Here is an 11,768-nt window from a genome sequence, read left to right as displayed (position 1 = left end):
AACTCAGGGTAAGAGGGATCCAGGTGAGGCAGGGAAGGCACATAGGGACCGGAACATGCAGGACCTCAAGGCCACGCCAGGATTTACAGGCTCATTCCAAGTGCAATTGCAAGGCAGTAATTAAAGGCTTTAAGCAAGGAAGGGATGTGATCACATTTGTGTTTCAAAAAGATCGTTCAGCTGTCCCTTCCTAGAAGTCAATATCTTATATTGGTGTGAGTGATAAATGACAAAGTGCAGGATGACGTGACAAGACCGTATCCAAAGCCATCTTGTTCTGGTCACCCCAAAGTCTCTGCCCCTCAGCAGAGAGGCCCAGTTCTAGCCCTCAGGCCAGTGTCTCCAGCGAACAGTCTGGAATCCAGCCGTCAGCAGAGGCAGGAGCTGTGGGAATTTTTCCAACGTGCGTGCAGAGGAGCACAGGACTATAATAGGTTTACTAGCAAAAGAGGAACTGGGCTCAAGCTAAGCTGAGTTAAAGTGAAACAGAGCACTTTGCAGCAGGACGTCTCAGAGCCTTTGACTGGGGTGTGTGCCTTGTGAACCTCGAAGAAGGGCCTAGAATGCATGTTCCATACTTATTTTGAAACTTTGGTTTTCATTGAATGTTTTGCTACCAAAACACTCTGAGAAATGCTAGTCTGTTTTCTGTTTGCATTTCTAGGGCCTGTTTGCTAATGAGCATGCTCAGTTCCTGCTCTCTAAGCTTTCTTCAGGGAACTGGAAAACCATGCTCTTTCCTGATGGGGAAATGCATCAGTTCAGGGTCTTGTACCCTGTACCCAGAGTGTGAAGGGGTCCTCAATTGTTAGTCTGGAGAAAACAGCGAATCACAGAGAGCAGCCTGGTAGATTGTGGGGTGTCAGCTTCTGTCACTGCGCTAGCCCGTGTCTTACAGATAATACCACCCTGCCTGGCCTACGAGGAATGTCACCATCAGTGGCCACCTGTCCTCGATCTCGCTCCTTTTCTTGTTATCTACTGGCTTTGGGAGAAACAACAAATTAATTCCCTTAACCAAGAATTAGGCACTCTGTTCCCCGAGAAGGCAATGGCCCGGCATTTTTTGTCCCCAAGGCTTTTTAATTTTATTTTACTTTTTTAAATGGAGGTGTAAATGACTCCCAACTCATTATATGATGCTCCCAGCAGGACCTGCTGAGGCCCATTTGTCTTCCTGGCTCTAATAGGAAGTGTGTGGTGCCACTGTCACTGTGTTTGGGGCTATCCGAGTGGACCTAGTCCTTTCTGTCCCCCTGCCCTGGTGTTCGGACCCTGGCGATGTGAGGAGAAATACCAATGAAGAGAAGCAACTCCACAAAACATTTTTCAGGAGGTCATGTTTTTATTCTACATTATCAGGATGACAGGGAAGAGGGCCAAGATTCCACCTTCCCAATCCCCCAGGAAGAAGAGTTTGGGAGAATTAGATACACGTAGAGTGGGCTCAGGACTCGGGCTGGGTCTTCCTGGGAGGAGGCTGGGAAAACTCAGGCTTAGGCCACGGGAGCCAGACCCACCTGGTTGTTCCCCCTGTCAAAGACGGTGAAGTACTGGCGAATGAAGACGTCGCCCAGGATCCAGAGCTCTCCGGAGTCGGTGGGAATGTCCATGCCCTGGAAGCCGCTGGTGCAGCCCTGCTGGCTCTGGAGAAAAGGAGATCAACCCGGAAATGGGACATAGACTCAGCAGTGACCGGCGCCGGGGACTAAGCATCAAGGGCCGTGGTCAGCTGCAAGGCACGTGCAAGGAGGAGCTTCCTGGCTCGTGTCCGGGGACTTGGCTCTTCTTGGCCTGGCGTCTGCCTGCATAAGCTGTTCACTGCACTATTGGTTTCCAGGGATTACTAGACACTATCCAGCATTTCTGGCAGATGCACAAACCCTGACATCAGCATCGGAGCTAAGGGGTTTAGGGAGGACTCAGCTGCCGGGAAGGATTTTGGAAGCCCTGATGTCACAGCCTCTTGTCATTATTCTGATCCCATTCAGTGACAAGCCAGGTCAGCTGTGAGCCCTTTTCAGGCACCGAGGCACTGGGCCACGGCCGTAGGTGCACAGTAGAATCACCTGGGGAGCTTTGCAAAAGCCCCTTTGCTCCGGCCTCACGCTCACCCTTACTCATTAATCAGCATCACGTGGGAGCAGCCGGGACATCAGTCCTTCCTGTGGAATAGCATCGACCCACTGGGCGAACCTAGTTCCCCGCCTGGCATTTCAGAGAAGACAAAGCGTTTTCCTGGGGCTCATTTGACTGAAGACTTGTTACTCGGTAGAGATAGTAGGTGCGTAGCAGCCCTCACTCTATGTGAGTTATGATTTCCCTTTGCTCAACCCCGTAGCTTTGATGTGGTCGATCTCCCCTAAGCACACTGAGCATCCACGGGCTAGTAATTGAGATGCAGGGCTTGGACTAGAAATCCTCTTTTCATCCTCTTTGGGGTTTTTTTGCCTCATTTTTTCTCGTAGGGGCGGGGGCTGCATCCAAATTCTCATTCATGCATTTATTTTTAATGTAGCCTTTTTCTCCGGAGGTTGTCCAGAGCAGATGTCAGCCGCAGCTTGTGGGAGTGGGCTTTCCCCTATGCGAAGCAGGAGGGTGTGGCCACATTCTAGGCAAGCCCACCTAGGTGGAAGGCCCAGAGCCCCCTTACCTGTAGGACGTAGGCACTGGGGGGCAGAGGGTACTGGACGCCATTGATGGTGAAGACGATATTGGGCAGGTTGTTGATGGCGGAGCAGCTGACCACCATCTGGAAAGAGGAAGGGTCAGAAGGGCTGCATTCCTTCTGCGTGGCAGACCCAGCACCTGGGTCTAGGACAGGGCTGTCAGCGCTGGGCTCACCTCGCCGTTCGCGTTCTGTTTGGCTCCAATGTAGCCCTGGATGCTGGCAATGGCATTGGTGGGGCCAGACAGCAGAGAGGTGCCGGTGTCCACAATGGCCTGGCAGCTCCCACTGCAAGCGATGGCCTGTCCGTTCATGGTGATGCTGAGGGCGAGATGCAAGGGTCTCTTTAGCCCCCAGGGGGTACATCTCCCCAAGGAGGAACCGGGTGGCCCCAGAGGGTCCCTCCTCTCCATCCATTGGCCAATACATAAAATTTCAGCTTCTCTCATTCACATACTCGTTCATTCATGCATTCATTTACTCCACAAATAGTCACTGAGTGCCTACTCTATATGAGGCATGGGAGATGCAAAGACAAACAAGACCAGCCACGCCGTGTCTGGCTACAAGGAGTTCACAGTCTAGCTGGAAAGATACGTTACAGTCGAGAAAGAGCAGGATGAGCAGGGGGACAGAGCCACGATCCAGGGTGAGGGGGGTGGGGAGGTGGGGCACACCCAGGGGAGGCTTCTCCGGGAAGCAGACAACCACAGGTTGCCAAGGAGGTGAAGAGCTGGAGGAGGACATACAGGACGATGGGATGCAGGTGGGGAGTGATGGAGGCAAGAGGAGCACGTGTGGGAGTCGGAGGAACTGATGAAGGTTTAGCACGGCTGGAGCAGACTTAGTGACCAGCGCATGCTGGTCTGCCCAGGGCTGTCCTGGTTTTAGTTGAAAGTTCTCACGTCCCAGGAAACTGCTCACTCCTGGGTAAACCTGGATGCTTGGTCACCCTAGCAGGCCAGCCGGGGAAAGAACAGCTGCGGAATGAGGCTGCATGGGGGACGGGGAGGCCCTGATGGGGAAGGTGGGAAGGAATGGCCTGAAACGACTTCTCAGCCATTTTGCCCTGTCCCTAGACTAAAAATGACATTTTCCCTAGAATGATAGGAGTGTGTGCCAGTTCACAGGTCCCCTAAATGCTGAGATATGTGGACAGCCGGTCCTCCAGCTCTCCCCGGGGATGCTGGGAGATTGTCCTGCCTTGGTGACCAGATGGAAAGTGGCTGTCTTATCCTTGCAGAGGGTCTCGGGGTCTCAGACAGCTCTTGTCTTCCAGTGAGGTGCCTTTCCCGGGTTCTCTCTGGCTTGGCCAACTTCCCCCTTCTCCTCCTGGGGCACATTTCCCTGTGCTGGCTGTTGCAGGGGGATTCTGGGAAACTAAGTAGACTATGAGTCTGTAAAGAAATGGGAGCTGGGGCGCATGCCAGGAAGTTGCCCATCCACAGTGACCTCACCTGTCCACGGTGATCTGCCAGTAAGTCTCAGAAGAAAGAGGCACCCAGTTCAGGTTTCCAGTGAAATAAGAAGAATCGATGCCACCAAACATCACCACGCTGCCACCCTGGTCATTGCTATGGAAAGGGGGTGGGAAAGAGAGGAATTCATTCCTTCATTCCTTCACGCATTCAGCGGAACATAAGGTATGTGCATTCTAAGAGCTGCCTTTCTCATTGTTTGGCTATGGGACGTTGGCCTCTATTTTAAGGATTCACTTCGATTAGGCTCTTGCCAGTGCCAGGAGCTGTGCCAAGTGTGTGACAGACACAGTTTCTTTTCATCTTCACACCAAGGCCCATGCCATGGTCACTATGATTATTATTATTTCCACTTTACAGAGAAGAAACGGAGGCACAGAGAGGTGAGGCAACTTGCCCAAGGTCACACAGTCAAAGAGTGGCAAAACCCAGATAGAACCTGTGTCCTTCCACTTCCAAAGTGTGTAGTTTCCCCCGTGTACTCTCATTGCCGTGGGGACCTCAAGAGAAGTGAATACATGACAGTGTTTGCTCTTAAGGACTTGACTGTGTAGTTCTTGTTCATAGCCAGGGGTGGTTTTGCCCCCAGGGGACCTATGCCAATGTCTGAAGACGTTTTTTTGATTGTCATGTTGGGTGGGGATAGGGGTGTTACTGGCATCTATTGGGTAGAGGCCAGGGAGCTTGCTAAACATCCTACAATGCACAGGACGGCCCCCAACAAAAGGAATTATCTGGTCTAAAACGTTAATAGTGCCGAGATCGAGAAATTCTGATCTAATCTGAGCGATAAGAACCCTGCACAAAATATCTAAGTACCTGTAAAAGTAAGTTATGTTTAATAGCTGACTTGAGTACTAAGTGGGCCATGAGGAAAAAGGATAAAAGGGCCTTCCTGTTGTAAATTGCAGGGGTCCTTGTTAACTGGAATATCCGTTGTCTGAGTCTCTGTACATGTGGGTTAGATACGGAAGCAAATGTAGATGATGGTAGGAATTAATCACCAAAGAACTGGCCACAGGTAAACCCCACCCTGCCTTTGCTGTAAACACCTGACAGGACCTGTGACACAATGAGATGATAGGGAAAGAGTTAACAAATGAAGAGAAACATCACACTGACAAATCCGTCAAAAAAGAAGATTGTGAATGTCTCGGGAAAGTTGATGACACTCAGATATTCTTGCATAAACTTCTACTCAGCTAAAACTAATACGTGGTTTATTCTTTATTCATTCTAAGAATGAACTCAGAGTCACAATGGGAACTTAGATTTTAACTAATAGAAGAAACTTGTTCTCATCATTTAAAAGTTTCACTGTTCAAAATAGAAGTAAGTCCCACTCAAATCTTTTTCTTTTCTCATTTTTCGTTATGGAATTTTGGCTCCTATTTTAAGTGGATTCACTTTAAATGGTGGTCTTTTGGGGACATCCCCCCAGTGATGAGGGGACTGGTGCTGGAGAGTGAATGGTTAATGACAGCGGAGTTGTGTAAGTCAAGGTGACAAAGACTCAGGCTGCTCAAAATAGGATGAATGAAGACAGATCTTGTCAGAGAGGAATTTAGTGCAGTTCTCGCCAAAGATACACCTCTCAAGTCTTAGACCCTGACCTTTCAAATCTCTTGCTTGCTGAGCCCCTCTCCACCCCACCCCCGCCCTGGACAGCACCCTGCTGGGCCAGGCAACTGTGACCGCCCCCCCCCCCCCCCCCCCCACTTACGAGCTCAAGTAGACAGAGAAGAGATCTTGGGAAACCAGACCCTGGTTCCAGATGTTGTCAAAGACGGGTGTGGCCCCCGAGGAGGAAATGCTGGGGTAGGCCAGGCCCAGAATGCCATCGAAGGGCGCGTAGTACAGGAAGGAGCCGGGCTCTGTCTCGCTCAGGCCAAAGATCTGGTTGGTGTCCGTGATGCCTCCAACCTGGGTGGGGGGACCAAGTTGTTCAGCTTGTGGGGACAGAGCCCTGCAGGGCGCCAGCCTATGGTCCCGAGCACCCTGGTTCATTCTGTGTAGGACTCGGCTTCTAGGCAGTCAGGCAGCAAGGAGGGGGAAGGGATTGTCCCCAGGAATGCTTGTTATTCTGCTGGAGGTAACCATCGCGGCGGACCTCCAGATGGCCACAGTCTGCAGCTTGGTGTGAGAATTTGCTGCAGAACAGATGGTCACCGTGTGCGTGTGTGTCTGAGGATGGGATGCAAAGCAGACTCCAGGCAAATCAGAGCCCTTGACCCCTGCTGTGCCCTGGGCAGGGGAGCTGGTGCAACGTTTGTGACTGGGTAGGGGAGGCTGCAGTGGGGGTGCGGGGAAGGAAGAGGAGGAGGTGCTAAGAGAACTGAACCTTTTCTTACCTTCTCCACCCTGGCCCCCACATAGCACTCAGCTTGGGTGGGAGTGAGGTTAGCTTGTGGCCCCAGGCACCACCCCCTTACTCACTACTGCCCCACCTAGAAATGTCTGTGACATCTCTGCTACTCCCCCCTTCCCATCTCCCAGTTAGCTTACTCTTATGATCACTGAGACCCGTATTGCTTGAATGAGCTGCTTCTGGGGGAGCTGGTCCTGGGTGGCACCCAAGGTCCCAGGAAGCTGGCCCGAGGGTTGGGCAGGATGAAGTGGCCAGCCAGCAAGTGTTTACCTGGACTGTGTCATATCCGAGGATGCCTGTCATGCTGCCGGTGCCGTAGGCAACCGAGAGCTTCCGGTTGGTGCCCCGGTAGGTGGAGGACTGCTGAGGGTTGAAGCGGTTGTGGTTGGCTGTGAGGACAAGAAGTGACATCGTCAATCTCCAAAAGCTGAGTGAGAATCATGGGCTGTGGATGTCTTTCTGGGTGGGTGCCTGAGTCCAGGGGTGCGGGTGGGGCTTTGAAGGAGAAGGGTAACATTTACCCTAGACTTTGGAAACCAAGCATTCCCCAGTTTCATTCCGGTCTGGTTGGACCAAGTTGGGAGCATCTCACTGATGGAAGGTCCCCAGCCGACCCCACAGTCCCCCTGAAGATGCCCCAGGAAAACACTGAAAGGTGCAGGCCCATGGCTGCCCATGGTGAAGGGCACCATCACACTTCTTTCTGCCATTGGACTGAACTTCTTGAGGGCAGGGACCATGTGTGATTCACCCCTTCATTCCCCAGGGCACATAGTAGGTTTGGCACATAGTAGGTGCTCAGTAAATGCCTGTTGAGTGAATTCTTGAGTGGCTCCAATTCTTGAGTGCAATTGGACCAATCTGAAACCCCTGAGTGTTCAGGGCTCCCAGGTCAGTTGGTGCTGGGGGCCCGGGTACTCACAGCAGGCGGGACTGGAGCAGTAGACCGAGGGCACCCACAGGTTGGAAGAGCCCGTGTCAAAGATGACGGTGAACTCCTGAGGGGGGGTTCCGATGCCGATGGTGCCGAAGTACTCCATCTGCCAGGTGGGGACAGCAAGGTTCACGGACTGGGGACTCTCCCCCGCCCCCCCATGGCCTCTCCAGGGACTGTCTCTGGGTGGGCCCCTCAGCCCACTTCCCACCTTTCTCTTTACTGTTCTACTTGGCTTTCTCTCCCTGTCTTATGCATCCATCCTTCAAGACCCAGCCTGAACGCCCCCTCCTTGAAGTCTTCCCAGATTTCTCCCATTTCCCTCTGATTGTTCTCTGCTAAGCACCATTAACACCTAATGATAATCGCGTCTTGTTTGTTTTAGTTTTGCCATCCTAGAGAATGCATGTTCTTAGAGGACAGGGTGGAAACTTAAAGCACTCAGCAGAGGAAACTTTAAATGCTGGTTCATTGAATTGTCGATCCGGAGATAAACAAGTCTCCGAAAGATGGAAACCCCCAGAGATATCTTCTTGATAAATCTAGGTGTGTATAGCAGGTTTCAAGAAAGGGCATTGTCAGGATTTTTATTCTTAGTACCAGCACTTTCTCCCTTGCCAGCTGTTCCAGCCACGTTTGTCTTGCTATTCTTTGATGATGACAAGCTCATTCCCTTCCCAGGGCCTTTTCACTTGCTATTTTTTTGCTTGGAAAATGTTTATTTTAGATCTTTCGTTGGCTGACTCCTTATCATCAATCATTCAGAGCTCTCGTCAAATGTCACCTCCTCCAGGAGGCCCTCTCTGATCACATTATCTAAATCTGCCCCCTCATTATTCTTCTTTCCCTTACTCTAATTAATTTTTCTCTGTTATTACCTGAAATTATCTTACATACTTATTTATTTGTCTCTTATTTGTCTTCTCTAGAATAAGCTCCAGGAACTTAGCTTATTCACTATTGTTTCCTCAGCTCCTTGCATAACCCACAGCACATGGTAGGTGCTTCATAAATATTTAAGTGAATAAATGGGCTAGCTTTCCCAAGCTGTTACTAGGGGACAGACTCTGTGTTAAGTACTTCAAAAAACAGTATTGCACTAATTACTCGTAACGACCTTCTGATGGTAGATATTAGTGGTTCTGTTTCACAGAGAAGGAAACTCAGTATAAATGACTTGCCCAAGGTCACACGGCTGGGAAGCATTAAAGCCTAGATTGGCACCAGGTCTGGTAGGTTTCCTAGGCTGAGCTCTGAATGACAGGCAACACTGCTTTGTTTCCTTGGCCCTGTGACATTCACCCAGGGGCAGAGTATTTACTGAAGGGCAAGGCATTGTCCTTGCGTCCCAAATTAAATAGTCAGAGTGATCTTCCCGTAACTCCAATCTGAGCATGTCAACCAGCCTGTAAGATGATTCAGTGGCAGGTTGGATACAGATCCTTATCAGAGAATCTGCCTGGCTCCTCCCATTGACCCCTCGGCCTCACTTGGCACGTACCTGCCTCCCTCACTCTGTCTCTGCTCTTCACACACTGGCTACCTTTCCTCAAATATGCTCTGCTCCCCGCTGTCACAGGGTCTGGCACAAGCCCTCCTGCTCTCTGGGACTCTCTCCTGTCCTCTCGGAACACTGGCTCTTCCTTCACTGCCCCCGGGAGAGGTCCCTGCCTGCCACACTGGCACAGTATGTCACCTTCACTGTAGCCCTCGCCCAGTTGTACTTCTCGTGGTTTGTGAGGTTCATGGATTATTGTCTGTCTCTCCCTACTAGACGGTGAGCTCCATGAGGGCCGGGGCTGTGCCTGGTTTTGTTCACTGCTACGTGCCCCCACACCCAGCGCAGAGCCTGACACATGACGAGGTGCTCCATCCACAGAAACACTGGATGAAAGGATGAACGAATGAGAGCAACAGTCTGACTATGAGCTTTCCTGCCCTCCTTGTGTCTCCGAGGTCCAAGGAGCAGACCCGTGGGTTACTGCCTGGGGGCTCAGAGTCCCGGCCCATCTTCCAAGACCACTGGGACTCCCTCTCTCCTTCTGGCCAAGACCTCGGAGCTGCCCCTGCCGCCTGCCCATGCACTCACATCCATGTAGTTCTCCAGGGGCTGGGTGGCCATCATGGAGGCGGCCTCATTGAGGTACTTGCTGGCTGGGTTAATGCTGTGTGTCTTCAGGTAGTCGTTCAGAAGGCCATGCTCGATCAGGTTCTTCCTCAAGGACTTCTTTTTGACAAGGGGAATCCTGGGGCGGGCATTTGCAAGCAGATGGTTTGGAGGAGGAAGAGTAATTAGGCAAGGAGTCTGCTCATGGGGTGCTATGGCAGTCCTGGAAGGAAAAGGAGGCTGGCCCCAGAGAGGACGGAGGAAGGCAGTCAAGAGAGGAGACGCTCCCATTTTGGGCACAATAATACAAAGAGGTTAAGTGGTTGTCCAAAGTCGCCTGGCCCAGGGACGCAGCTGGGAAGCAAACCCAGCTGCCCGTGAGGGCCTCGGCTGTTCACCACGTCTACAGTGCTGGCTCCCTAAAAGGGCACAGAGAGAAATAAAGAAGGAGACTTGAGATGGTCAAGAAAGAGAGAGAGGGGCGGCCAGATGGCTCAGTTGGTTAGAGTGTGAGCTCTCAACAACAAGGGTGCTGGTTCAATTCCCTCATGGGATGGTGGACTGCGCCCCCTGCAACTAAAGATGGAAAATGGCGACTGGACTTGGAGCTGAGTTGCGCCCTCCACTACTGGATTGAAGGACAACGACTGGGAGCTGATGGGCCCTGGAGAGGCACACTGTTCCCAATATTCCCCAAATAAAAAAAAAAAAAAAAAAAAAAAAAAAAGAAAACGAAAGAGAGAGAGGAGATGTATGACGGAAGAAGAAAAATACGGAGGAAAGGCAGGCAATGTGACAGGCAGCAAAGGGAACGAGCCCCTTGGGAGCAACCCCAGACTCACTTGTAGATGTTACACTCAGAGAGTGCCACCAAGCTGAGCAGCAGCAGCCACTTCATGGTTCTTCCTGGGTCCCAAGTCTCCAGAGAAGGGAAGTTGGGTGGAAAGCGTACAGCAGCAAGTTGTTTCTGCTCCTTATATACAGCCCAGGTGCTTCGGAGTCTATCTTATCAGCCTTCGAATGCCACCCATTTTCCTAACCCAAACAGGAACTTTCCTGATAAGATTGTCCCGGCTCCTGAGCCACGTCCTGAGAAGTTTCCAGGTTGAGTAGCTTTCCATTGTAACCATGTCCCCCGGTTGGGATGGACCTGCCGAGAGCGGGTGAAGGAGTGAAGGCTTATCTCTTAAATACTGAAATTCATTAAAACTTGACAAGCTGACTATTTTGACAAAGTTGGGCTAAAGTACATTTCATACGGAACAGATGTCAAAGGAGCTCAGTGGACCCTGATTTGTCCTGGTGGGACAGATGGCTGGGGTTCTTGAAGAGCAGCTCCCCACTTCGTGATGGGCCATGTTCCTGTTGTTGCAACTCCCAACCACATTCATAGGTCGATGGTTTGGGCCTCAAGACACATTTCCCTATAGTAATGTCATTATATGGGGTTGTTGAGCGTCTAACTAGTCTATAAGCCTTATTATGCTCTTGTCACTCATGACCATTGGGTCGAGCCATTGGAAAGTGGTGCATGCAGTACAGAGGAAGAGGAGGGAGTGGAGCACGTGGAAGAATGCTGCCTTCCTTGAAACAGATCGGGGTTCTCTTTGGCATCTGTGCCCCTCATGTCTGAACCTCTTCTCTTCCTATTGTTTCTCTCCGACCTTCTCAGGTTGCTCGAAGCCTCCATCTTTGAGATCCCACTGGGTCTGACTCTCCCATGTTCTCCATGCTTAAAACTCGTCTGAATCAGCTGCAGGGGAGCAAAGCAATCTGGGAAAATTCATACTAGTGTGTGAATGACTTAGAAAGTTCTCTTCTTAAAAGAGGATGCTTCGCAACCCAATGGATTCTCTACTTCATGGGGTTTATTTAGTAGACAAAGTGGAAGGAAGATTTTGATTCAGGGATTGTGAGGGAGGTGAATATCCGGGAGGGGCGTCACCAGTAGACAGTGAGCCTTATCTGCAGGTCTTGTTCTGAAATCAGACTGCCTGGGCCATCCCTGGGTTTTCCAGCATCAGGAGACATAGATTCTGAAGAACAGTCCAAATTTCCCCCAATGCCTCTGGGTGAGTATGGAAGGGTGGGCAGCGCGGATCAAGTTCAGGGCCAGCGGCGGTTAGTACAAAGCACATTTGTATTTCAAAATCACCAGTGAAGACATCCTCATGTCCCAACTGTGGATCCTTGACCCGTTTTTTCCACTTGCT

General features: G+C 51.1%; 1 protein-coding gene across 1 annotated transcript; it reads right to left on the bottom strand.

The window, feature by feature from the left end:
* Positions 1-1,306: 1,306 nt before the first annotated feature.
* LOC109459502 (pepsin A) lies at positions 1,307-10,468 on the bottom strand. The gene is made up of 9 exons (XM_074337169.1): positions 10,398-10,468; positions 9,538-9,694; positions 7,437-7,554; positions 6,785-6,903; positions 5,870-6,069; positions 4,126-4,242; positions 2,845-2,989; positions 2,654-2,752; positions 1,307-1,646 (listed from the first exon to the last, which is right to left on the bottom strand). Exons 1-9 carry the CDS (start codon positions 10,451-10,453, stop codon positions 1,497-1,499), a joined length of 1,161 nt encoding a protein of 386 aa, XP_074193270.1. The 5' UTR covers positions 10,454-10,468; the 3' UTR covers positions 1,307-1,496.
* Between the last annotated feature and the right edge of the window lie 1,300 nt (positions 10,469-11,768).

This window comes from Rhinolophus sinicus, linkage group LG06, assembly GCF_036562045.2.
Source record: "Rhinolophus sinicus isolate RSC01 linkage group LG06, ASM3656204v1, whole genome shotgun sequence".
Classification (NCBI taxonomy): domain Eukaryota; kingdom Metazoa; phylum Chordata; class Mammalia; order Chiroptera; family Rhinolophidae; genus Rhinolophus; species Rhinolophus sinicus.
The sequence above is the reverse complement of the archived record's forward strand: the minus strand, read 5'-3'. Positions and strand labels throughout refer to the sequence as shown.